This window comes from Lagenorhynchus albirostris, chromosome 1, assembly GCF_949774975.1.
Source record: "Lagenorhynchus albirostris chromosome 1, mLagAlb1.1, whole genome shotgun sequence".
Classification (NCBI taxonomy): Eukaryota; Metazoa; Chordata; class Mammalia; order Artiodactyla; family Delphinidae; genus Lagenorhynchus; species Lagenorhynchus albirostris.
In genome coordinates, this window is record NC_083095.1 from 178925689 (window position 1) to 178951307 (window position 25619).

The 25619-nt window shown below is 36.7% G+C and overlaps 1 protein-coding gene and 1 non-coding gene across 8 annotated transcripts in view; one reads left to right on the plus strand and one right to left on the minus strand.

Moving 5' to 3' along the window:
• The window catches only part of MLLT10 (MLLT10 histone lysine methyltransferase DOT1L cofactor), a 249207-nt gene that overhangs the window by 149226 nt on the left and 74362 nt on the right, over positions 1-25619 (plus strand). For 6 of the 7 annotated variants that reach the window (XM_060161293.1, XM_060161275.1, XM_060161303.1 and 3 more), the window contains 3 exons: positions 15526-15778; positions 19054-19623; positions 25028-25072. In XM_060161293.1, the coding sequence (XP_060017276.1) occupies positions 15526-15778; positions 19054-19623; positions 25028-25072 (868 nt within the window). The remainder of the gene's footprint in view (positions 1-15525; positions 15779-19053; positions 19624-25027; positions 25073-25619) is intronic. The other variant, XM_060161310.1, reaches the window with a different exon arrangement.
• On the minus strand, positions 17065-17136 carry TRNAE-UUC (transfer RNA glutamic acid (anticodon UUC)). The gene has a single exon. It is a non-coding gene; the product is annotated as a tRNA-Glu (tRNA).

Here is a 25619-nt window from a genome sequence, read left to right on the forward strand (position 1 = left end):
GCATTGCAGGTATTCACTCTTGTTTTCTGGAAGAGTTTATGTAAATTTGGTAATATTTCTTAATGTTTAATATTATTCACTTTTTTTTTTTTTTTTCTTTTTGCTGCACTGCACAGCTTGTAGGATTAGTTCCCTGACAGGGACTGAACCTGGGTCCTTGGCAGTAAGAGTGCAGAGTCCTGACCACTGGACCACCAGGGAACTCCTGCTAGTATTCTCTTTTAAGGCCATCTGGGCCTAGAGTTTTCTGTAGGGGAATGTTTTCAACTGTAATTTCATTAAAAGAAAATAGATACAGGGCTATATTCAGGTTATCTATTTCTTCTTGAGTGAGCTTTGACAGTCTTTTCTCTTTTTTGTAACCAGGCTGGCTATGAATTTTTATGATCTTAAATTATTACCTTTGGGTTCCAGTGATTTTTCTCTGTTGTTATTATGTTTTATATTTTAGTGATTTCTGTTCTAATTTTATGTTTTCCTTTTAACTGCTTGCTTTGGGTTTCTTTTCCTCTTCATTTTCTAATTTATTAAGGTGTAATATGAATTTATTCAAGACCTTTCTTTTCTCTAAAATAGGCAGCTTAAAAAAAACTTTATTTTTTAGAGTGGTTTTAGATTCAGAGAAAAATTGGAAAGTAAAGAGATTTCCTATATAACTCCTGACACCTTCCCCCACTGTCAGCATCCCACGCCAGAGTGATACATTTGTTACAATCTGTGAACTTCCACTGACACATCATTAAGGCTTAAAATCCACAGTTGGCATTAGGGTTCAGTTTTTTTTTTTTTAAACATCTTTATTGGGGTATAATTGCTTTACAATGGTGTGTTAGTTTCTGCTTTATAACAAAGTGAATCAGTTATACATATACATATGTTCCCATATCTCTTACCTCTTGCATCTCCTTCCCTCCCATTTCTCTAGGAGGTGGGTCAAAAAGGATCTTGCTGTGATTTATGTCATAGAGTGTTCTGCCTATGTTTTCCTCTAAGAGTTTGATAGTGTCTGGCCTTACATTTAGGTCTTTAATCCATTTTAAGCTTATTTTTGTGTATGGTATTAGGGAGTGACCTAATCTCATACTTTTACATGTACCTGTCCAGTTTTCTCAGCACCACTTATTGAAGAGGCTGTCCTTTCTCCACTGTACATTTCTGCCTCCTTTATCAAAGATAAGGTGACCGTATGTGGTGGGTTTATCTCTGGGCTTTCTATCCTGTTCCATTATCTATCTCTCTGTTTTTGTGCCAGTACCATACTGTCTTGATTACTGTAGCTTTGTAGTATAGTCCGAAGTCAGGAAGCCTGATTCCTCCAGCTCCGTTTTTTGTTCTCAAGATTGCTTTGGCTATTCGGGGTGTTTTGTGTTTGCATACAAATTGTGAAATTTTTTGTCCTAGTTCTGTGAAAAATGCCATTGGTAGTTTGATAGGGATTGCATTGAATCTGTAGATTGCTTTGGGTAGTAGAGTCATTTTCACAATGTTGATTCTTCCAATCCAAGAACATGGTACATCTCTCCACCTATTTGTATCATCTTTAATTTCTTTCATCAGTGTCTTATAATTTTCTGCATACAGGTCTTTTGTCTCCTTAGGTAGGTTTATTCCTAGATATTTTATTCTTTTTGTTGAAATGGTAAACGGGAGTGTTTTCTTGATTTCACTTTCAGATTTTTTCATCATTAGTGTATAGGAATGCCAGAGATTTCTGTGCATTAATTTTGTATCCCACTACTTTACCAAATTCATTGATTAGCTCTAGTAGTTTTCTGGTAGCATCTTTAGGATTCTCTATGTATAGTATCATGTCATCTGCAAACAGTGACAGTTTTACTTCTTCTTTTCCGATTTGGATTCCTTTTATTTCCTTTTCTTCTCTGATTGCTGTGGCTAAAACTTCCAAAACTATGTTGAATAAGAGTGGTGAGAGTGGGCAACCTTGTCTTGTTCCTGATCTTAGTGGAAATGCTTTCAGTTTTTCACCATTGAGGATGATATTGGCTGTGGGTTTGTCATATGTGGCCTTTATTGTGTTGAGGAAAGTTCCCTCTATGCCTACTTTCTGCAGGGTTTTTATCATAAATGGGTGTTGAATTTTGTCGAAAGCTTTCTCTGCATCTATTGAGATGACCATATGGTTTTTCTCCTTCAATTTGTTAATGTGGTGTATCACATTGATTGATCTGCGTATATTGAAGAATCCTTGCATTCCTGGAATAAACCCCACTTGATCATGGTGTATGATCCTTTTAATGTGCTGTTGGATCTGTTTGCTAGTATTTTGTGGAGGATTTTTGCATCTATGTTCATCAGTGATATTGGCCTGTAGTTTTCTTTCTTTGTGACATCCTTGTCTGATTTTGGTATCAGGGTGATGGTGGCCTCGTAGAATGAGTTTGGGAGTGTTCCTCCCTCTGCTATATTTTGGAAGAGTTTGAGAAGGATAGGTGTTAGCTCTTCTCTAAATGTTTGAAAGAATTCACCTGTGAAGCCATCTGGTCCTGGGCTTTTGTTTGTTGGAGGATTTTTAATCACAGTTTCAATTTCAGTGCTTGTGATTGGTCTGTTCATATTTTCTATTTCTTCCTGATTCAGTCTTGGCAGGTTGTGTATTTCTAAGAATTTGTCCATTTCTTCCAGGTTGTCCATTTTATTGGCCTAGAGCTTTTGTAGTAATCTCTCATGATCCTTTGTATTTCTGCAGTGTCAGTTGTTACTTCTCCTTTTTCATTTCTAATTCTGTTGATTTGAGTCTTCTCCCTTCTTTCCTTGATGAGTCTGGCTAATGGTTTATCAATTTTGTTTATCTTCTCAAAGAACCAGCTTTTAGTTTTATTGATCTTTGCTACCATTTCCTTCACTTCCTTTTCATTTATTTCTGATCTGATCGTTATGATTTCTTTCCTTCTGCTAACTTTGGGGGTTTTTTTGGTTCTTCTTTCTTTAATTGCTTTAGGTGTAAGGTTAGGTTGTTTATTTGAGATGTTTCTTGTTTCCTGAGGTAGGATTTTATTGCTATAAACTTCCCTCTTAGAACGGCTTTTGCCACATCCCATAGGTTTTGGGTCGTTGTGTTTTCATTGTCATTTGTTTCTAGGTATTTTTTGATTTCCTCTTTGATTTCTTCAGTGATCTCCTGGTTATTTAGTAGTATATTGTTTAGCCTCCATGTGTTTTGATTTTTTACAGATTTTTTTTCTGTAATTGATATCTAGTCTCATAGCGTTGTGGTCGGAATAGATATTTGATACGATTTCAATTTTCTTAAATTTACCAAGGGTTGATTTGTGATCCAAGATATGATCTAGCCTGCAGAATGTTCCATGAGCTCTTGAGAAGAACGTGTATTCTGTTGTTTTTAGATGGAGTGTCCTATAAATATCAATTAAGTCCATCCTGTGTAACATATCATTTAAAGCTTGTGTTTGTTTATTTTCATTTTGGATTATCTGTCCATTGGTGAAAGTGGGGTGTTAAATTCCCCTCTTTTTATCCTGTTACTGTCAATTTCCCCTTTTATGGCTGTTAGCATTTGCCTTATGTATTGAGGTGCTCCTATGTTGGGTGCATAAATATTTACAATTGTTACGTTTTCTTCTTGGATTGATCCCTTGATCATTATGTAGTGTCCTTCTTTTTCGCTTGTAGTAGTCTTTATTTTAGTCTATTTAGCCTGATACGAGAATCGCTACTCCAGCTTTCTTTTGATTTCCATTTGCACAGAATATCTTTTTCCACCCCCTCACTTTCAGTCTGTACGTGTCCCTAGGTCTGAAGTGGGTCTCATGTAGACAGCATATGTACAGGTCTTGTTTTTGTATCCATTCAGCCAGTCTGTGTCTTTTTGTTGGAGCATTTAATCCATTTACATTTAAGGTAGTTATGGGTATGTATGTTCCTATGACCATTTTCTTAATTGTTTTGGGTTTGTTTTTGTAGGTCTTTTCCTTCTCTTGTGTTTTCTGTCTAGAGAAGTTCCTTCAGCAGTTGTTGTAGAGCTGGTTTGGTGGTCCTGAACTATCTCAGCTTTTGCTTGTCTGTAAAGGTTTTAATTTCTCCATCAAATCTGAATGAGATCCTTGCTGGGTAGAGTAATCTTGGTTGCAGGTTTTTCTCCTTCATCACTTTAAATATGTCCTGCCACTCCCTTCTGGCTTGCAGAGTTTCTGCTGAAAGATCAGCTGTTAACCTTATGGGGATTCCCTTGTATGTTATTTTTTTCCCTTACTGCTTTTAATGTTTTTTCTTTGTATTTATTTTTGATAGTTTGATTAATATGTGTCTTGGAATGTTTTTCCTTGGATTTATCCTGTATAGGAGTCTCTGTGCTACCTGGACTTGATTGACTGTTAGCTTTCCCATATTAGGGAAATTTTCAACTATAATCTCTTCAAATATTTTCTCAGTCTCTTTCTTTTTCTCTTCTTCTGGGACCCCTGTAATTAGAATGTTGGTGTGTTTAATGTTGTCCCAGAGGTGTCTCAGACTGCCCTCAATTCTGTTCATTATTTTTTCTTTGTTCGGCTCTGTGGTAGTTATTTCCACTATTTTATCTTCCAGGTCACGTATCCGTTCTTCTACCTCAGTTATTCCGCTGTTGATTCCTTCTAGAGAATTTTTAATTTCATTTATGGTGTTGTTCATCATTGTTTTTTGCTCTTTTGTTCTTCTGGGTCCTTGTTAAAGTTTTCTTGTATTTTCTCCATTCTATTTCCAAGATTGGATGATCTTTACTTTCATTACTCTTAATTCTTTTTCAGGTAGACTGCCTATTTCCTCTTCATTTCTTTGGTCTGGTGGGTTTTACCTTGCTCCTTCATCTGCTGTGTGTTTCTCTTTTGGGTCTCCTTTTCACAGGCTGCAGGTTCGTAATTCCCGTTGTTTTTGGTGTCTGCCCCCAGTGTGTAAGGTTGGTTCAGTGGGTTATGTAGGCTTCCTCGTGGAGGGGACTGGTGCCTGTGTTGTGGATGTGGCTGGATCTTGTCTTTGTGGTTGGCAGGACCGCATCAGGTGGTGTGTTTTGGGTTGTCTGTGACCTTATTATGATTTTAGGCAGCCTCGCTGCTAATGGGTGGGGCTATGTTCCTGTCTTGCTTGTTGTTTGGCATACGGTGTCTAGCACTGTAGCTTGCTGGTCGCTGAGTGGAGCTGGGTCTTAGCGTTGAGATGGAGGTCTCTGGGAGAGCTTTCACTGTTTGATATTATGTGGAGCCGGGAGGTCTTTGATGGAGCAATGTCCTGAACTTGGCTCTCCCACCTCAGAGGCATTGGCCTGACACCTGTCCAGATCATGAAGACCCTTTCAGCCACACGCTCGGAAGAAAAGGGAGGAAAAAAAAGAAAGAAAAAAATAATAAAGTTATTAAAATAAAAAAATTATTAAAAATAAAAAAAATTAAAAAAAGAAAGAAGAGAGCAACCAAACCAATGAACAAATCCACCAATGATAACAAGCACTAAAAAGTATACTTAAAAAAAAAAGAAAAACAGACAGAACCCTAGGACAAATGGTAAAAGCAAAGCTATACAGACAGAATCACACAAAGAAGCATACACATACACTCTCACTAAAAGTGAAAAATGAAAAAAATATATATCTGTATATAAAAAAAAGGAAGAGAGCAACCAAGTCAGTAAACAAATCTACCAGTGATAAGAAAGTCTGAATATTAAACTCTAAATATTAAACTAAGATAAACATAAAATCATAAAGGAATTAGATGCAGAAAGCAAAGTCCAAGTCTACAGTTGCTCCCAAAGTCCACCGCCTCCATTTGGGATGATTCTTTGTCTATTCAGGTATTCCACAGATGCAGGTACCTTAAGTTGATTGTGGAGATTTATTCAGCTGCTCCTGAGGCTGGTGGGAGAAATTTCCCTTTCTCTTCTTCGTAGCTCCCAGGGTTCAGCTTTGGATTTGGCCCCGCCTCTGCGTGTAGGTCGCCTGAGGGCATCTGTTCCCCATCCAGACAGGACAGGGTTAATGGAGCAGCTGATTAGGGGGCTCTGGCTCACTCAGGCTTGGGGGAGGGAGGGGTGCGGATGCGGGGAGAGCCTGAGGCGGCAGAGGCCAGCGTGACGTTGCACTAGCCTGAGGCGCGCCGTGCATTCTCCCGGGGAAGTTGTCCCTGGATCACGGGACCCTGGCAGTGGCGGGCTGCACAGGCTCCAGGAGGGGAGGTGTGGATAGTGACATGTGCTTGCACACAGGCTTCTTGGTGCCTGCACCAGCAGCCTTAGCATCTCACGCCCATCTCTGGTGTCCGTGCTGATAGCGGTGGCTTGCGCCCATCCCTGGAGCTTGTTTAGGCGGTGCTCTGAATCCCCTCTCCTCGCGCACCCCGAAACAATGGTCTCTTGCCTCTTAGGCAGATCCAGACTTTTCCCCGGACTCCCTCCCTCCCGTCTAGCCGTGGTGCACTAATCCTCTGCAGGCTGTGTTCACGCTGCCAACCCCAGTCCTCCCGCTCCCAGCGCTCCGACTGACCGAAGCCCAAGCCTCAACTCCCAGCCCCGCCCGCCCCGGCGGGTAAGCAGACAAGCCTCTCGGGCTGGTGAGTTCCGGTCTGCACCAATCCTCTGTGTGGCAGCCTCTCCACTTTGCCCTCTGCACCCCTGTTGCTGTGTTCTCGTCTTTGGCTCTGAAGCTTCGACCCCAGCAGCCCCTGTCACCACCAGTGAAGGGCCTTCCTAGTGTGTGGAAACTTTTCCTCCTTCACAGCTCTGTCCCAGTGGTGCAGATCCCACCCCTATTCTTTTGTCTCTGTTTTTCGTTGTTTTCATTTCCCTACCTTGGTACATGGGGCGTTTCTTGCCTTTTGGGAGGTCTGAGGTCTTCTGCCAGCGTTCAGTAGGTGTTCTGTAGTTGTTCCACGTGTAGACGTATTTCTGATGTATTTGTCGGGAGGAAGGTGATCTCCACATCTTACTCCTCCGCCATCTTGCAAGTCTCTATAATTCTTTTTATACATTTTTGGGTTTGATTTGCCAATACTTTGTAGAGAAGTTTTGCATCTATTTCATGAGTGATATTATTCTGTGTTTTCTTTCTTATAATGTCTTTATCTGTTTTGATATAGTATTGCTGTCCTCATAGAGAGAGTTAGGAATTATTTCTTCTGCTTCTGTTTTCTGGAAGAGGTTGTAGAGAACTGGTATAATTTTTTTCCTTAAGAATTTTGTAGAATTTAACAGTGAACCCATCTGGTCCTGGTGCTTTGTGTGTTTTGGTGGGATGCTTAATTATTAATTAAATTTCTTTAATAGATATAGGTCTGTTCAGATTGTCTGTTTCTTTTTGTGTGTAAAATTCCTTGATTATCCCTTAATGTCCATGAGATCTGTAGTTAATGTTCCATCTTTCATTTCTGAACTACTGTGCCACCAGGGAAGTCCCTGCCTCATGTATTTAATGTTTTGTTTTTAGGCATATACACATGAAGGATTGTTGTGTCATCTTGTAGTCTTCATTCCTTTGTTGTTATATAATGTCACTGTTTATCCCTGTTAACTTTCCTTGCTGTGAAGTCTACTCTGTCTGAAATACAGCTATTCTTGCCTTGTTTAGATTAGTGATAGCATGTTATGCCTTTTTCCATCCATTGATTTTTTTTTAAATCATGATGTGTCTCTATATTTACTGTACCTGAGTCTTGCTTTTTGATCCACTCTGACAATTTCTGTTTTTTAATTGGCATATTTAGACCATTTGTGTTTAGGAGGATTGTTGATACAGTTAGGTTAGTATCTACAAAACTTGTTACTGTTTTTTATTTGTTCTTGGTCTTTGTTCCTGTTTTTGTCTTCCACATGTTTTCTGACTTTTGTGGTTTTAACTGAGCATTTTATACGATTCCATTTTCTTTTCATTTCTTAATATATCAGTTATACTTGTTTTCCTTCATGGTTGCCCTCATGCTCGCAATATATCTTTACGGCATATCTAAGGCGTCTTTCAGTAACACTATACTGCTTCATGGTAGCACAAGTACCTTATAATAACAAAATATTCCTAATTTCTCCCTCCCATCTTTTCTGTCAATGCTGTCATTCATTTCACTTACACATGAACATACATAAGCATATGAATGCATAAAACTATATAATCAAATACATCATTGAGCAAGCTGTTAAGGTCAATTAAGAATTAAAAAAATCAAAGTTTAATTTTACCTTCACTGATTCATTCTCTAATGGTATTTTTTATGTAAATCCACGTTTCTGACCTGTTTCATTTTCCTTCTCTCCAAAGAACTTTTCACATTTCTTGCAAGGCAGTCCTACTGGCAACAAATTCCCTCAATTTTTGTTTGTCTGAGAAAGTCTTTGTCTTTCACTCTTACAGGATAATTTTGCAGTGTGCAGAATTCTAGGTTGTTTTTTTTCTCTCAACACTTTAAATATTTCACATCACTCCGTAGTTTGCATTGTTTCCGAAGAGAAGTCAGATGTAATTCTTATCTTTGCTCCTTTGTAGTTAAGGCTTTCCCCCCTTCTGGCTTCTTTGAGTGTTTTTTCTTTTATCTTTGATTTTCTGCATTTTGAATATGATATGCCTAGGTGTTGTTTTTGTTTGCTTGCTTGCTTTTTGGCATTTATCTTGCTTGGTATTCTCAGAGCTTCCTAGATCTGTCATTTGGTTTCTGACATTAATTTGATTAAATTCTTAGTCATTATTGCTTCAGATATTGCCTCAGTTCCTTTGTTTTCCTTCTGGTATTCCCATTACACCTATGTTACACCTTTTGTAGTTGTCCTGTGGTTCTTGGATATTGTTCTTTGTTTCATAGTTTCTTTTTCTCTTTGCTTTCTATTTTTGGAAGTTTCTATTTTCATATCCTCACTCTCTGAGATGCTTTCCATAGCCATGCCCAGTCTACTAATGAGCGCATCAAAGGAATTCTTCATTTTTGTTATGGGTTTTTTAATCTCAAAGAGTCCTTTAAAATTTTTTTTTAGAATTTCTTTCTGCTTACAATATCCATCTGTTGTTGCATGCTGTCTATTTTTTACATTAAAACCCTTAGCATACTAATCATAGTTTAAAAAATTTCTGGGTTGGTAATTCCCACAGTCGTGCCATCTCTGTCTTTGGTTCTGATGTTTGTTCGTTCTCTTCACACGGTCTATTTGCCTCTTAGTGCACCTTGTAGTTTTTTGTTAAAAGATGTATATGATTTACTGGATAAAAGGAAGTGTGGTAAATAGGCCTTTAATAATGTGATGGTAAGAGGGACAGGAAGCATTCTATAGTCCTATGGTTAGTTCTCAGTCTTTTGGTGAGCCTGTGCCCCTGGACTGTAAACCTCACAAGTGATTCTCACCCCCTACCCTGCTTTGCTGGGACAGGATACTGTTGGGGGTTGTAGTTGGGTATTTCCCTTCCTTCACATACTTGAGGCTCTGATACAACCTCAGCAGGTTATGCTCTGGTAAAATATATTCTCCTGATAACAGGCCTTATTAAGAAGAACAGAATACCTTGGCATATTAGAATAGTTCCTTTCTGCCTCCCCTGCTGGAAGCATGAGTGTATATTTTTCTTCTGGTATTCACTGTCAAGACTTGGTAGAGCTCCTGGAGGTAAAACTTGAAAAGTGTGAGGAGTTCTTTTTTTTGGGGTTTTTTTTTTTTTAATGAGACCTATCTCTGCCTTACCTTTATCTTTTTTAAAAAATAAATTTATATATTTTATTTATTTATTTTTGGCTGTGTTGGGTCTGTTGCTGTGCACATGTTTTCTCTAGTTGCGGTCAGCGAGGGCTACTCTTCATTGCGGTGCGTGAGTGTCTCATTGCAGTGGCTTCTCTTGTTGTGGAGCATGGGCTCTAGGCGCGCAGGCTTCAGTAGTTGTGGCACACAGCCTCAGTAGTTGTGACTCCCAGGCTCTAGAGCTCGGGCTCAGTAGTTGTGGTGCACAGGCTTAGTTGCTCCGCAGCATGGGGGATCTTCCCTGATCAGGGCTCGAACCCATGTCCCTTGCATTGGCAGGCAGATTCTTAACCTTTGCACCAACAGGGAAGCCCCTCCTGGAGTTTTTAATCTCTCAGACTTGTCCACACTGAGCCTTCAACAATTTGTCAATTATACTTGAGGTTTTCCTACCCTGATACTGGTTGCCATAGAGATTTCTGTTTGGGTACGCTCTGATTCTCTGTATCTGTCTGTCTGTCTCTCTAATTTTGGTGGCAGTGGTTTGCTCTGTGACCTCGCTTCTCTGATGGATCTAAGAAGAGTTATTGACTTTTCAGTTTGTTAGGCTTTTTACTTGTTAGGATGGAATGAAGACTTCAAAGTTCCTTATTACATGCTGACCAGAAAGTGCTAATATGGACATTTAATGCTAAAAACTTTGTTCTAAGCTCCACTTGCAAATTGTATGTTGTATTTTCATTTTTACTTAGTTGAACAAATACCTTAAGGTTTCTTTTTGATTTCTTCTTTGACCATAGGTTACTTAGAAGCATTTTATTTACTTTTGAAATATTTAGGGGTTTTTCACGTATCTTCTTGTTGATTTCTCATTTAATGTCTTTGTGTTATAATTTATTTTAAATTTTTTTGAGATTTTCTTAATGACACAGAACATGGATTATTTTGTTTTTCTGTGTGCTTTTCAAAAGGATGTGTATTCATTCTGCTCTTATTGTACGAAGTTTTTCTATAAATATCAGTTAGGTCAAGTTGACTTATATTGTTTAAGTTTCTTTATATCCTCATTTTTTTTGGTCTATTTGTTCAGTCAGTTATTGAGAAAAAGAATGAACCTCTCTTACTATAACTATACATTTTGCTGTTTCTTTGTTTTCTCTATTCAGTTTTTGCTTCATTTATTTTGAAGGTCTCATAATTTGCAGAAACATTTAGGATTTTTATATCCTCTTGATTAATAGACCTCTTTATCCTGGTAATATTTCTTGTTCTGAAGTGTACTTTGTCTGATATTAATGTTGTGAATTCAGCTTTCTTTGGATTAGTGTTAGATTGATACGTGTTCCCCATACTTTTAATATCTTTCTGTATTTATGTTTTAAATGGGTGTCTTGTAGACAACATAAAGTCTTGAGTTTCTTTTTTCACTGTTACAATCTCTGTCTTTCAGTGGGGATGTTTAGGTAATTTACATATAATGTGATTATTGATATGGTTGTATTTAAATCTATCCTTTGTTAGTCCTTTTTAATTTGCCCATTATTTCTCATCTTCCTATTTTCTTTTTTTCCTCATTGAATATTTTGTATGATTGCATTTTGGCTGATTAGTAATAATTGTATTTTTTTATTAGTTGCTTTAGGGTTTATATATCTTTAGCTTGTCACAGTCTGCCTTCAAGTGATATTATACCATTTCACATATTATATAAGAACCTTACAACTGTGTACTTCCATTGCTACCCTTTTGGCTTTGGGCCTATTTTTGTCATGTTTTAAAGTTTTTACATATTTTATAAACCTCACAATTCATTGTTATTATTTTTGCTCTAGATCATCAGTTACCTTATAAAGAGACTTAAATAATTAAAAAATCTTCTGTATTTATCCATGTAATTACTGTTTCTAGTGCTCTTAATTACTTTGTGTACATCCACATTTCCTTTGTTGTTTTCCTCCTGCCTGAAAGACAGCCTTTAGCATTTACTATAGTGTTAACCGCTGGTGATTAGTTCTTTCAGCTTTTTTATCTGAAAAACAATTATTTTGCCTGTGTTTTTGAAAGGTATTTTAGCTCGGTATAGAATTCTAGGTTAATGATAGTTTGTTTCTTTTAGTACATTGAAGATTTTACTCTTCTCTTTTCTAGCTAGCATCTTTTTCATGAGAAATCTGTTTTCATCCTTATTTCTTAGCACATAGGCATATTTAACCGCCCCCCCAGCTGCTTTTATCATTTTCTGTTTATTGTTGGTTTTTAGCGAGAAGCCATATGATTATGATGTGCATTCATGGCATTTTCTTTATGTTTCTTATACTTGGGGTTAGTTGATCTGTAGGTTTATAGTTTTCATCAAATTTCATAGTTTTTCTATTATTTCTTTATTTTTTTTCTTTTTTCCCCCTGCTATTATTATTTTTAAGTCCCTCCCCCCTGCTTTTTTTTGGGTACTGCAATAGCATGTACATTAGGTTTCTTAATGTTGTCCCACAGCTTACTGGCACCCCTCCCCCCTTAAAAAGTTTTCATTCTTTTTGTGCTTCATGTTTGATAGTTTCTGTGCTGTATTCTAAGAATTGGGCTAGTGAAAAATGTGACTTTTATGGGAGACTTGAATAGTATATAATTAAAAAAAAATTTTTAACAAGCATTATTCTGTTTCACCATGTTGGTGAAAGGCAAAGCTATTGGTTGTTTTCCTTCCCTCTGCCTCCTTCTTCCAAACATGGATTACAGAGCCTTGTAGAATAAAACCTAAGGCAACCATACCTTTAAAATATAATAACTGCTATTTCTTTGGTTACCTCTGATAGCCTTTGATTAATTATGAGTCTAAAAATTTCTATTTGAAGTTAGAAATATTTTTTTGTTCCTAATTAATGCTATTTAGTAGGTATATAGGGTTTGCATCTCATCTGAGGACTAATAATTTTAGTTGGCCATGAAAGAAAAATCAAACACATTGTAGATGTCTATTTTGAAAGTTCATTAAGTTGCCTGTAAATCACAAAGTGTTTATGCACTTCTCTAAAGACTATCAATATAGCCAGATATCCAATTTTCTCTCTAGTGGAAAATAAAAAAAAGGAAGGCTATATTTTACTTAGTTGAGTACCAATTGATGTAGTTAGTTTGTATTTTATGATCAATTTACATGAATATGTATTTTTAAGCACTATAGTGGCTCTCAGAGCAATGACATGCTAATGATATGAGAGTTACTTAGGTTGTGAAACTGACTGAGGAAACAGGTTTGTGATGTTGGGGGCATGTATAAAATTTTTTTTAACTGTTAGAATCTTCAGCTAAAGTTATTTTTGTTATTTTTTTTTTTCTTACTAAGAAACCTGTGGTATCTTTTTAAAAAATTTATGTATATTTTATTTATTTACTTACGGCTGCGTTGGGTCTTTGTTGCTGCACGCGGGCTTTCTCTAGTTGCAGTGAGTGAGGGCTACTCTTCGCTGTGGTGTGTGGGCTTCTCATTGTGGTGGCTTCTCTTGTTGTGGAGCATGAACTCTAGGCAGGCGAGCTTCAGTAGTTGTGGCGTGCGGGCTCTAGAGCGCAGGCTCAGTAGTTGTGGTACACAGGCTTAGTTGCTCTGTGGAATGTGGGATCTTCCGGGACCAGGGCTTGAACCCGTGTCCTCTGCATTGGCAGATGGATTCTTAACCACTTGTGCCACCAGGGAAGTCCCTGTAGTACTTTTTTTTTTTTTTAAAACTTACAAGGTGTTGAGGTTTGTAAAAAATAAAATGTTATGGTTTTATTTAATATGACTTTGGTCACTGAAATTTGTGTAATTTTCATTAAATGCTTTCTTTGTAATACCTTCTCTTCCAAATATCATGTTTTCATTGAATTTATGGACATATTTATACTTCAGGGGTAAGCCAGTATATTCTACTAAATGACTGGGAAAATTGACCAACCCTAATTTAGGTTGTTATGTGGAAACAGCATATTTCTGTTGTTGGTATTCTACCCAGTTTTCTCTCCTTTTCCTTATTTGACACATAGAGGACTTGAATGAAGAACACCATTGTGGTTTTTTTAGATGACTTTTAAACTTTACTAGGGTCAAATGAGTGGGTTGGAAAATCTCAGGATCAACTTAAAATATTGGAAAAGTGAAGTGTCAGGTGATTTTGAAAGTGACCTGTCTGGCTGGGAAAGGTAGTCATCCATGAAGTTTAATCAGCTTAAATATGATTGTTTTGTTAAATGGGAGTGTGTTTCCTCCTGAAATTTAGTTTGAAAACCTTTTTCTTATTTGTGGATTATAGTTTATTACAATAGTGATTAGTTTTTTATGAGATCATAATGTCTCTTGTACTTGATGGTGAAAATCTGTTCTTGGCAGTGAGATGCTGTGGGGTGCAGCAGCAACACTGGGCAAGTAGCAGAAGAGTAGTAGTAAAGATTTGGTTTTCAAAACAGTTGAAGTTTCCTCTTACTCCTTTTTTCTGAACACTGATTTGCTAACAAACCTGATTTTTATTGTCACTTTTTCATTTTTAAAATTTTTCTGATGTTTTGTACTGAGTGGTTGTTAATATGTGGCAGATTTCAGTTTTGCATATTTTCAGATTTTTCACTTGTGTTACATTGGAGATATCAGATAGAAGTATTAGAAAATTATTTATTTATTCAACAGAAATTTAGGGCTAGTTATAGTTCAGACACCAGTTTAACAATGGCAACAAAAATCCCTGACCCTTTGGACCATATAAATCTTTTTTTAAAAATTAATCAATTAATTTATTTTGGGGTGTGTTGGGTCTTTGTTTCTGTGCGAGGGCTTTCTCTAGTTGCAGTGAGTGAGGGCTACTCTTCATTGTGGTGCATGGGCCTCTCACTGTCGCGGTCTCTCTTGTTGCGGAGCACAGGCTCCAGACACGCAGGCTCAGTAGTTGTGGCTCACGGGCCTAGTTGCTCCGCGGCATGTGGGATCTTCCCAGACCAGGGCTTGAACCCGTGTGCCCTGCATTCGCAGGCAGATTCTCAACCACTGCGCCACCAGGGAAGCCCCCATATAAATCTTTAATTTCAAAGCATGTTGATTAATTTACATCTGGCATCACACTTTAATAGTCATTTAATTTGTCATTATTTGCATGCACCTTATATTAAAATGATTATTAAAAACTGGAAACTGTTTAAGTTTGTCTTTATCTTGCTTTGTTTCCCTACCATAACTAATTATAGGGGGTGATTGTGAATCAATTTTATGGTATAATTGTACTTCTAATTTTTTTAGAAATCTTAACTGTAAAATGTAACTGTTTCCTCAACTTAATACTGGGAAGAAATCTTTTCTGTTTCAAGGTTTTAAATATTTCTCTTTTGAAAAGCAGCCTTCATCTGAATTTAAAAAATTCTTGCTCTGACCTATGCTAGATCTGTATAATATCAAGGATATAGTCCAGTAGTGAAATTGTAGTACCTTACTTCTCTCTAGTTGTTGCCTTTCAGTGATGAACACTAAAGCTGATTTTAATTTCATGTCTAAGAAGTAGATTGTTCTTGTTGAAAATTATGTTGCTTGAGAAACAAGTATCTTCTGTATTACTTACTGTGTGTCACTTAATAAAAACAACTAATATGTACTTTTACTAATCGCTGCAATTTGATGCTCAGTCATATTATAAATTATCTACATTTTTAAAAGAAATATTTGTACCAGACTCTAAATTGTTCTTACATGATTTTCTTAGGCAGAGTGACATGTTTTTATAACTGAAACTTTCATATGTTTATCTTTCAAGTCCAATAATTATTTATTATTAATGTGCCATCTTTTTTTCCCCCTGTAGCCAAATTGTAATCAGTTCTTTTTCCTTTTACTTCCTTTCTCAATCAAAATGTTAGACTTATACAAGCACTAGCAGCAACTCTATATCTGGATCATTGAAGCGCTTGGAAGATACTGCAGCACGATTTACAAATGCAAATTTCCAGGAAGTCTCTGCGCACACTACTAGTACAAAAGATGTTTCAGAGGCTAGAGGGTCAGAGGGCAAAGGGAAGAAATCTTCAGCTCACAGCTCAGGTCAAAGGGGAAGAAAGCCTGGTGGAAGAAATCCAGGAACGACTGTATCAGCAGCTAGTCCTTTCCAGCAAGGTATTAATTATGATATTTTAGTTGAAATACTTGTTCTTGTGATGATCAATAGTAGTTAAGTTTTATAAAAGAATTTACCTTTTACTTATAACTATTGGATAATTAGAGATTATTTTATGATTAGTTGCTATAGTAAGATTACTTTAAAGACTAGTATTCCTTCTTCAAATGTTTCTGGGAACTTTGCTTTCTTTTTGTGTTATGACCTGTGCTTCTAAAGTTGAACTGTAATTTTTTTTAATGTTTAAATAGATGTGGAATAAAGTTTAAGTCTGAGGAGAAAAACAATAAAAGCTGGAGTTTTCCTTTCCTTTCTGCTCAACAGAAAAGTCATTCTAATTTATAAATTGTTTTTGTCTTTTCCAGTTGAACACTAAAACGGTTAAGGTATACATTTTCAATAAGTGAATAAGTACTCAGTAATTTTTAGGGGAGCTAAATAGTTCTCGGTAAATAATACTTGCTGATTATTAATGCATTTATTATAAAGCTTGAAGATGAAAGTAGAATTCTGCTCAGCCTCCATATCTTTTGGTAATTATGGCTGCTGTATGTACAGGATGCCCAGCTAGTTTTGAGTTTTAGTTAAACAACAAATTATTTTTTTCAGTGTGTGTCCCATGCATTTATTTGGGACATACTTATACTGAAAAATAATTTGTTGTTTAACTGATATTCAGAATTAACTAGGCATTTTGTGTTTTATATGACAAGTCTGTTTTATGGAGAACAAAATAACTCAGCTAAACCTTAGAATACATTAGCCCAATGTTCTAGGTTTTTATTTTGAAATAAATATGTTGAGAAATGTAAGTGCTAAAACTGTTCGAGACAAATACATTTAGTAAAATAAAGGCCTCCTCTCCCTCGCCCCCACCCCAGCCCTTTGTCCCCTAGGAGTAAATGAGGGAAAAAGTTGTCCTTTTCTTTACCCTGTTAAAGCTTTTGCTGACAATAAAAATTATGCCCATAATCTACCAGGACATAATTTGAATATGTAGAGAGATGCTGTCTGCTGACCTCTTCATTAAAAAGTATATTCATATATTTTTAAACTAAGTTATTTTGTGCTTCAAGATTTTCAAGTCCTAGATTTTTTTTTCTTTTTGCCTCATATAACAAAAAGTTAGACAAGTAGAAAAGAAATGAAATGCTAAATTTGCTGTTTTATGTTTAATAAATTTACTGTATATTATTTTTATGATACTTTGGAAAACAAATAGTAAAACTGTAGTTTTTGGTTTTTTTGTTTGTTTGTTTTTGCCACCTGGGTTTCGGGATCTTAGTTCCCTGACCAGGGATCAAACCTGGGCCACGGCAGTGAAAGTGCCAAGTCCTAACCACTGGACCACCAGGGAATTCCTATAAAACTAAGTTTTAATGTAACTTCATTCACGTTTTGAATGTGATTAGCAGAATTCAGTCATCTCTTCTCTATAACTAAGACCTTATTTTGTACTTGTAAAATTGCATTGAGTTTTTAATGTTATCTTTGAAGTACTAATTCATTTAGAAAAGCGAGCTCTCATTTTCTTAAATTTCACAATATTGGAGAGTCTTTCCCTGCTTCTGTTAAGATATGGTAGAGAACGTGTTATGTTTTTATATCTGAAGTAATATCCTGAAAAGTTTTAAAAGTTGAAATTTAAAGGTAGGGCATTTAAGGTAATTTTTTTTTTAAATTGCAGGTAGTATGTGAATTTTAGAAAATACACATTTAAAATATTGTGTATACTAAGTGTTTTAAAGTATTTGCTATGCTGTCGTGAGCTTTTAACACCAGCTGTAAAAACAAAAATGTGCAGAAAAAAAAACAGATGGTGACAGATCAGAATGGATAATAAAGAACTTCTTTATAGCTGTTAATTAAGTGGCAAATTGCAGTTATCCTTAAATGATTGATGTAATGTAAATGGCTTCTTAATATGTATATATTTTTTTTACACAGAAATGGCCTGAAAATGGTCACATCGGTACAAGTAATTTTGTAGATTAATAAGGCAGATATTCTCTTGAAGGAGTTAAATTTTAGAACTATTAATTTTTTTAATGAGCCATTTTAGAAGAGCTTAAAATTTAAAAACCAAAACCTTGAGACTTTAGTTAAAAAAATTATTTCTTATGTGTAGGGAAAAAATATCTTTGTAAATATTTAGGCAGATTTATGTGTGATTACTTACGAATGTTCTCTACAGTAAAATTTAACACTTAGCTTGGAATTTCCTTTCCACTGCCAACAGAACACTTTATTTTGAGCTTTCGTTTCTTGAAGACATTAGGTAAAACATGACATAGTTTAGTTTTATGAAACACAATAGATGTTGGTCAAAACTGAGTCTAAACACTTGTTACTTCATTTGGCAAGCGTGGCGAGAGTGTTTGATGAAGTGGGATGGTGGATCGAATTTGTTTCAGCCCAGCCATTAGTTTTAACCTGGTAAATAAGAACCTTGAGGTTTTTATATCTCATAATGGCACGGTGGGCTTACTAATATTCTTTAAAGAGTGGGGAAAAAATAAGCAGTTGTGAGAGATTCATGAGAGGTGCCCCTCCTATGATTTTACTTTCATAAAAGCAATAGCAGAATATAAGTGGCTGGTTTCTTTTCTTTATGCATCTCCGTGGGAGGTGGACTGGGAGAATGTGAGTTATATAGATTAGGTTCCATATGATGATGATTATATCAAATCCGTGTTTTGGTGGGGTAGATATAACTGAAAGATAACATTCGCCAACATTATCTTGAAGTTAAAACTCAGAACTTAGGACCTGAGCAACATCTTTTGGATCTTATTGTATGTTGGGAACATTTATAATCATACCTTCAATAATTGCAAGAAAGGAAGTTCCCAAAGCCATGCAGAGTTCAATCATAGTCATTTCAGAGTCTCCTTGAGACTTCGCTTTTCTTTGGTCCTTCCTCAAGCATACACAAGGCATTTGGGGGAGAGTAGAGGAATGCTGCCATGGTAAAAGGTAGGTTAAATAAAGCACATCTTATATCTTGGTAATTGTACAAGTAATAGCGTATAATTCAAGAGTTAATATTCAGTTTAATAACTATAAAAAGTATTTTTAAAACATAATTTTATAGATAAACTTGATTTCAGTAATAATCCTTAAAAAATCTAGCTTTGTTACATACTGATGTCCTAAGTTTTATAATTTTTTTCATCCTCTCTTTTTGATGATTGTGTCATTTCTACTGCTCATGGGAACTTTTGCATCCAATTTTTTCTTTTCCTACCCCATTTTTTTTTTTCCCCCACTACAGGCAGTTTTTCAGGAACTCCAGGCAGTGTAAAATCATCTTCGGGAAGTTCAGTACAGTCTCCCCAGGATTTCTTGAGCTTTACAGACTCAGATCTGCGTAATGACAGTTACACTCACTCCCAACAGTCATCATCAACCAAAGATGTACATAAAGGAGAGTCTGGAAGCCAGGAAGGGGGGGTAAATAGTTTTAGTTCCATAATTGGTCTCCCTTCAACCTCAGCTGTTATTCCGCAGCCTAAAAACTTTGAAAATTCACCTGGAGATTTGGGTAATTCCAGCCTTCCTACAGCAGGATATAAGCGGGCTCAAACTTCTGGCATAGAAGAAGAAACTGTAAAGGAAAAGAAAAGAAAAGGAAATAAACAAAGTAAGCATGGGCCTGGTAGACCCAAAGGAAACAAAAGTCAAGAGAATGTTTCTCATCTCTCAGTTTCTTCTGCTTCACCAACGTCATCTGTAGCGTCAGCTGCAGGAAGTGTAACCAGCTCTAGTCTCCAGAAATCCCCCACGCCGCTCAGGAATGGGAGTGTGCAGAGTCTTAGTGTGGGCTCCTCTCCACTTGGTTCAGGTAGGCTTGCCCCTTGTTTTCTCCCTCCCTCCCTCTCTCCCTCCCTCCCTCTCACCCACCCACCCACCCACCGCCACTGCCACTGCCACTGCCACCACCACCAAGCAAATTTATTTAATTTTATTTTTTTCAAATTTTATTTATTTTTGGCTGCATTGGGTCTGTTGCTGCGCACGGGCTTTCTCTAGTTTTGGCGAGCTGGGGCTACTCTTCGTTGCAGTGTGCAGGCTTCTCGTTGCAGTGGCTTCTCTTGTTGCGGAGCACGGGCTCTAGGCACGTGGGCTTCAACGGGGTTAGTTGCTCCACGGCATGTGGGATCTTCCTGGACCAGGGCTCGAGCCTGTGTCCCCTGCATTGGCAGGTGGATTCCTAACCACTGTACCACCAGGGAAGTCCCCACAAATTCATTTTAAACTATCATTATGATAATACTGTGAGTTGCTAAGTGACGTTTAATTATCTTAATGAAAAGTGTTACGATCTTAGGAGGACAGTTCGGTCTTTGGAAAAGACATTTGGCACTAATCCAGTTTTACTTAATATAGGCTAAATAGTTAAAAGATAAATTCTTAAAAGATTTTCCTAGCTGTTATTGATTTAGGGAAATTTTGTGTGTGGGAAATCATGTTTTTTACTGATTACTCATTACTTTGTGAGGGCAGTGTCTGTGGTACATCTGTGGCAGAAAAATATGAATTTGTATCCCTTTTACCTCACCAGTAGGTAGACAGAAATTTAGGGAGAAATTCCCATAAATATTATTTCACCAAAATAAATGACTTAAATTTAGACTTGTCAAGTTTTTTTTTTTTTTTTTGTGGTACGCGGGCCTCTCACTGTTGTGGCCTCTCCCGTTGCGGAGCACAGGCTCCGGACGCGCAGGCTCAGCGGCCATGGCTCACGGGCCCAGCCGCTCCGCGGCATGTGGGATCTTTCCAGACCGGGGCATGAACCCGCGTCCCCTGCATCGGCAGGCAGACTCTCAACCACTGTGCCACCAGGGAAGCCCTAGGATTTTTTTTTTTCTTAAACTTGAGTTTTAAAATCACTCTGAAGAGTGTATGTATCTTGTTAAAGCCATACTTAGGAAATAAGATTAGTTGTTGAAAACTATTTGAGGTAATATATTATTTAATCTTACACATTTTAATAAAAGTTTTATGACTAGATCAGAGCACTCTCTCACTGATAAGCTTAGTACTAAAAAGTCTATGCTTATCTAGAAGAAGCTGGCTAAATGCCATGAGTATTTAGGAATTACGCCTTCTTACCATAAGTTAAGAATTGCTAACTGCTGTTGAAACTTAGCATGTGCTGCACACTGTCTTAAGCACTTGACAAGCATCAAGTATTATCGCTCATTATATAGAAGAGGAAACAGAGACAGAATTCTCACAGCTCTAAGTGGTGGAGCTATGCATTTTCCTTGATTCCAGAGACACTTAATTATAAAATTCAAGGGATGTTTGCTGATGAGGGTGTAAAACCTTGCTACTATACTGTCAGTCATGCTTTAAGCAATGGGATCAACAAGAGAGTTTGAGCCAATAATTTAACTTGCAACAATAGTACCTCCTACTAGTATCAAAATGTTAATTTTTCCTTTGGCCTAATTTTCGATTGAGAAAGCACTTAGTAATTTTAAGAGCAGAAAACTCGCTCCTGTATAAATAAGTCAGAAGGAAAAAATGTGTACCGTGTTATCAAGAATTGTTTTCCATGATGCCCTTTTAAAGATTCATGTGCAAGTAACAATGCAGGTGACCTTGTAAACACCTGTTAATTATAAGGTTAGACTGTAACAAGCACTATAATCCTAGCTCCAGGAGGTTAGGGGCTGTGTTTGTCATGTTCATTACTGTCTCCCCACTGCCAGCACAGTGCTTTGACCATGATAAATGCTAAACATTAAAAAACAAAAAAAAGAATGAATACTATTACTGAGTATTCAGTAATACTATTACTGAGTAATCACTGAGAATGTTATCATGTGTTTGGTAGTATCCTGTGTGATTTTGTACTTGTCTTTCAAATGTTTTTGCCAGGTTGCAAGTGAAATTATTTATTGTAAAGCTTTTCACGTATCAATAGTATTACAGACCAGTTTTAGGATATATAATTAGTTGGAAAAGACCATGGACAAGATGAAATTTGAATTGTACTTTGGAGTAGGCAGAAAAAGAAGGCCAACGTTATTATCAGAAAAGATAGTAAAGGTATATTTGAAGGGTAAACTTCATAGAAACAAGAAGCTTGTGTTTGTGGGATAGTTAGAAGTAATGTTGATTAAATAGAGCAGGATGAGTTTATGGAGAGTTGAATGCCAGGCTGAAGAAATCAGACTTTGAGGCTAGTGGTCTTTCTTCTAGAATTAGCATTCTGGACTTAATTCTGGCAACTTACTATTAAAAGAATTTTAGAGTAATCAAAATTCTCTCATGACATGTTCAAATTATAGTAGAGCATATGTAGCAAGATATTTATTCTAGGAGGCCTAGATCCAGTCAGAATAGAAACCCAGAAAACACCTCTAAACTTGTCTGATCAAGGGTTTGTATTGTAAGATTTTTATTAAATCACAGTACATCCTGATAAATGACCTACTGTTTTATACTGACTTGTACAAAATGTTTTAAATGGCTACTAAAGGTTGTAAGTTTTGGCTTACAAATTATATTAAACTTTTGATTGAATTCTTTCCTACGTATGTTCTTTTGAGCTCTTAATAGGCACCTGGTCTTTTGAAACATTGAAAATTAAGATGTTGAAAACATTGAATATTTTGGAAGAGTTGACGTGCTGTATTTGTCCTTTTCTGTTTTCCTTTTATTTATTTATTTGTTTGTTTGTTTTTGGCTGCGTTGGGTCTTCGTTGCTATGCACGGCCTTTCTCTAGTTGCTGCAAGCGGGGGCTACTCTTCGTTGTGGTGTGCGGGCTCTAGGTGCATGGGCTTCTGTAGTTGTGGCTCTCTGTCTCTAGAGCGTAGACGCAGTAGTCATGGCGCATGGGCTTAGTTGCTCCGCGGCATGTGGGATCTTCCTGTACCAGGGCTCAAACCCGTGTCCCCTGCATTGGCGGGCGGATTTTTAACCACTGCACCACCAGGGAAGTCCCTGTTTTCCTTTTTATCTCAACCACATTAGGAGAGTTTATGATTTAGTAAAGTGAAGGTTAGCATTTTTTCTTCACAAAAATCATCATCTTATTTTCTCTGAGAAAAGTTTGGTATTCGTTAAATGATGGTGGTTTAACATTAATTTCTTTTCTTTGGGCACGCTCTGTCCTTTCAAAGTATAGGGTTCCCTGTTTTTTGTTTTTTAAACTCAGTCTCTAATTCTTTAATAGAATGCCTCTATACCTTTCTCAGTTAAGATACCTGAAATCTATTTCAGTGATAGAATTCTTTAGTGGTGATACATGCTATAAAAGGAGATTCTGGAAAGGCAGTCCTTTGGTTGTGAGACTATGTACTTAATCTTAAATTGTTCCTGATTTCACAAAGACAAGTTATTACTATGAGTAGATCGCCTCAATAGAAGTTTCTTCTGGCTTCTCCTGAAATATGAAGGTTATGAAAGTTTAACTTGAGCCTGTGTAACTATGAAAGGGAACTTGTTAAATGTATCCCTGTTTATGTCATATCTACTTCTGTTGGTAAAGTGAAACTGAGGAGTCATTTTTTGATAAAATATTTTAATTAGAAATAGACTGATTCTGTAAACAGGTAAGGGAATCATATAGATAAAATATTAATCTAATAAACTCATGAGAGTAGAGTTACTAACACAGTATTGTAGATGAAGGAGTAGTTACAGTTAGTGAACATAATTCACATCTAAATGACTCAGGTTCATGATTTTATATACATTGATTATATTGGGTTATAAATGAAAATCATAAAGGATATTGGATGCTGCTAAGACCAGGATATACCTTGGAATTTGCTTTCTTAGAAAATCCCCTGATTTTGTTTTGGCTTTTGATGATCTGAAAATTTGCTGGCCCTATGTCATGGCTGTCTTTCTATAAAAGTACTAGATCAAAAGCCAGAATAGCCATATTCCAGTTTTTTGTCCCCACTGAGAAAATCCTTCTGCATGAGTGTCCTTTGATTATTTTTTAGGACCATTCCAAACAACTACCATTTCTCTATAATGTAACATGTCTATCTCTTTAATAGCCTTTTAAAATCTCACTTGTATTGCATTTGTTACTGAAGCATTAAGGTGGCAAATTCTCCCACCATGACTCATTTTCGAGGGTCATCTGGAAAGGACTTACACTAAACTGGCCTAAGTGTTTGATTTTTTAACAGTATCTAATGTCAAGTTCTTTTAACATTACAGTGATTGCAAGTGAGTGCTGGCTTCCTCTACCTTGCTTTGTCTTTCTTCTTAATCTCAAGTTATTCAGAGTGGGCCAATGATTAGACTTGAGTTCTGAGGTAGATGTGTGAGTGATGGTTGCCTGGAAGGCTCTGCTGTGCACATGGTTCCTAGAAGTCATGTTTTTGGTTAAGTAATAGCCAGAGAATTCCTGCGGCTTCCTGCGGCGGCTTGCGGGATCTTAGTTCCCCAGCCAGGGATCGAACCCTTGCCTCCTGCAGTGGAAGTGCAGAATCTTAACCACTGGGCCGCCAGGGAGTTCCCAGGCCAGGAATTTTGAGTCAAAGCCTTAGCACTGGTTTTATCGATTACTTTTCCTTTGGAGTGTCATATGGAAATTTATTTCCCATTTCTGAGCAGATTTTGCTTTTAGCAGTGTTTTGTTGCTTCATGTCACCCTCTGCTCGTTCTCCTCATTTGGGTGGAGTAAAAGAATAAGAGTAATGGCTTTTCATTCATTATCATCATCAAAAATGAAAGGTAGAAGAAAGTAAGCAGACTGTAGTTTAATGAGTTTTTTATTGTTATGTAAGTCATAATGGATTTCTGCTCAGATATAAACTAAATAATTTTCATACTTAAATTGTAATTTCTAATTGAACATAGCATTCAAATGTGTTTGATACACTGTTCTCATCTAATGAATTACATAAAGCACATTAGTTTATCTCATTGCCTAACTCTACTTCCTCATAGAAGTGAATCCATTTATTCTTAAATGCTTGTTATACAGATTCATTTGTAAGCCCTTCTGTCTTTTCCTCATTCGTTGCACACATATACATGCACACACATTTCTACACTGTCCTGTTAAGATTTGTGAGAATGCCATCATGTTTGGTCCTCCTACCCCTTATGTCCCAATTACTGGCTCATAATTTCTGTTCTTGCATTTCTGTTTGCCCTGCTCAGCTAGACTTTTAGGTGAATGTTTTCCTGTTTTTCTGGCCTGTTTCTTTTCTGCCCTTAACTCACTGGCAACTTCTTTGCTGATTTCCTTTCTCCTCCCTCCCAACAGAAATTTCCATGCAGTATCGGCATGATGGAGCTTGTCCAACAACTAGTAAGTTGTATAACTGGGTTGGTAACCCAGACTTTTTGACTCCTACTCTAGTGCTTTTTCTAGTATATTATGCCACTTCTGAACCTTTAAATTTTAATTTTCTCAGATGCAGTTGGTTCTTAATTGAATAGATTTCTTTCTCCTACAAAGGTAGCTTAACTTGCTGCTTTGTCCTGTGTTCAGGATCCATATTAGAGTCAAATTGTGACCAAATTTTGTTGATTGCTGACCTTTTAATATGGTGCTTCCATTGTAGAATTGTGACTTCTGTTCCCCAATGAAGTAATATTTCCAATTTTTTTGTTTTTCACTAATCTTAATGTTAATATTTGTATATTGTCTTTAGATATCTTTTTTTGCTTAGGCCTCTGCATATCTTGAGCCTATTATACTAAAGTCTAGGAATTGAGAATGTTTGATCAGGTTAGATGATAAAATGAGGTTTTTCGTTATAATAAATACTATTAAGTGTGACCAAAGGTGGATTTACCTGTATAGAATTGCATCTTATAGATACTGACTTTCAGCCAGAAAGACATTACATAGT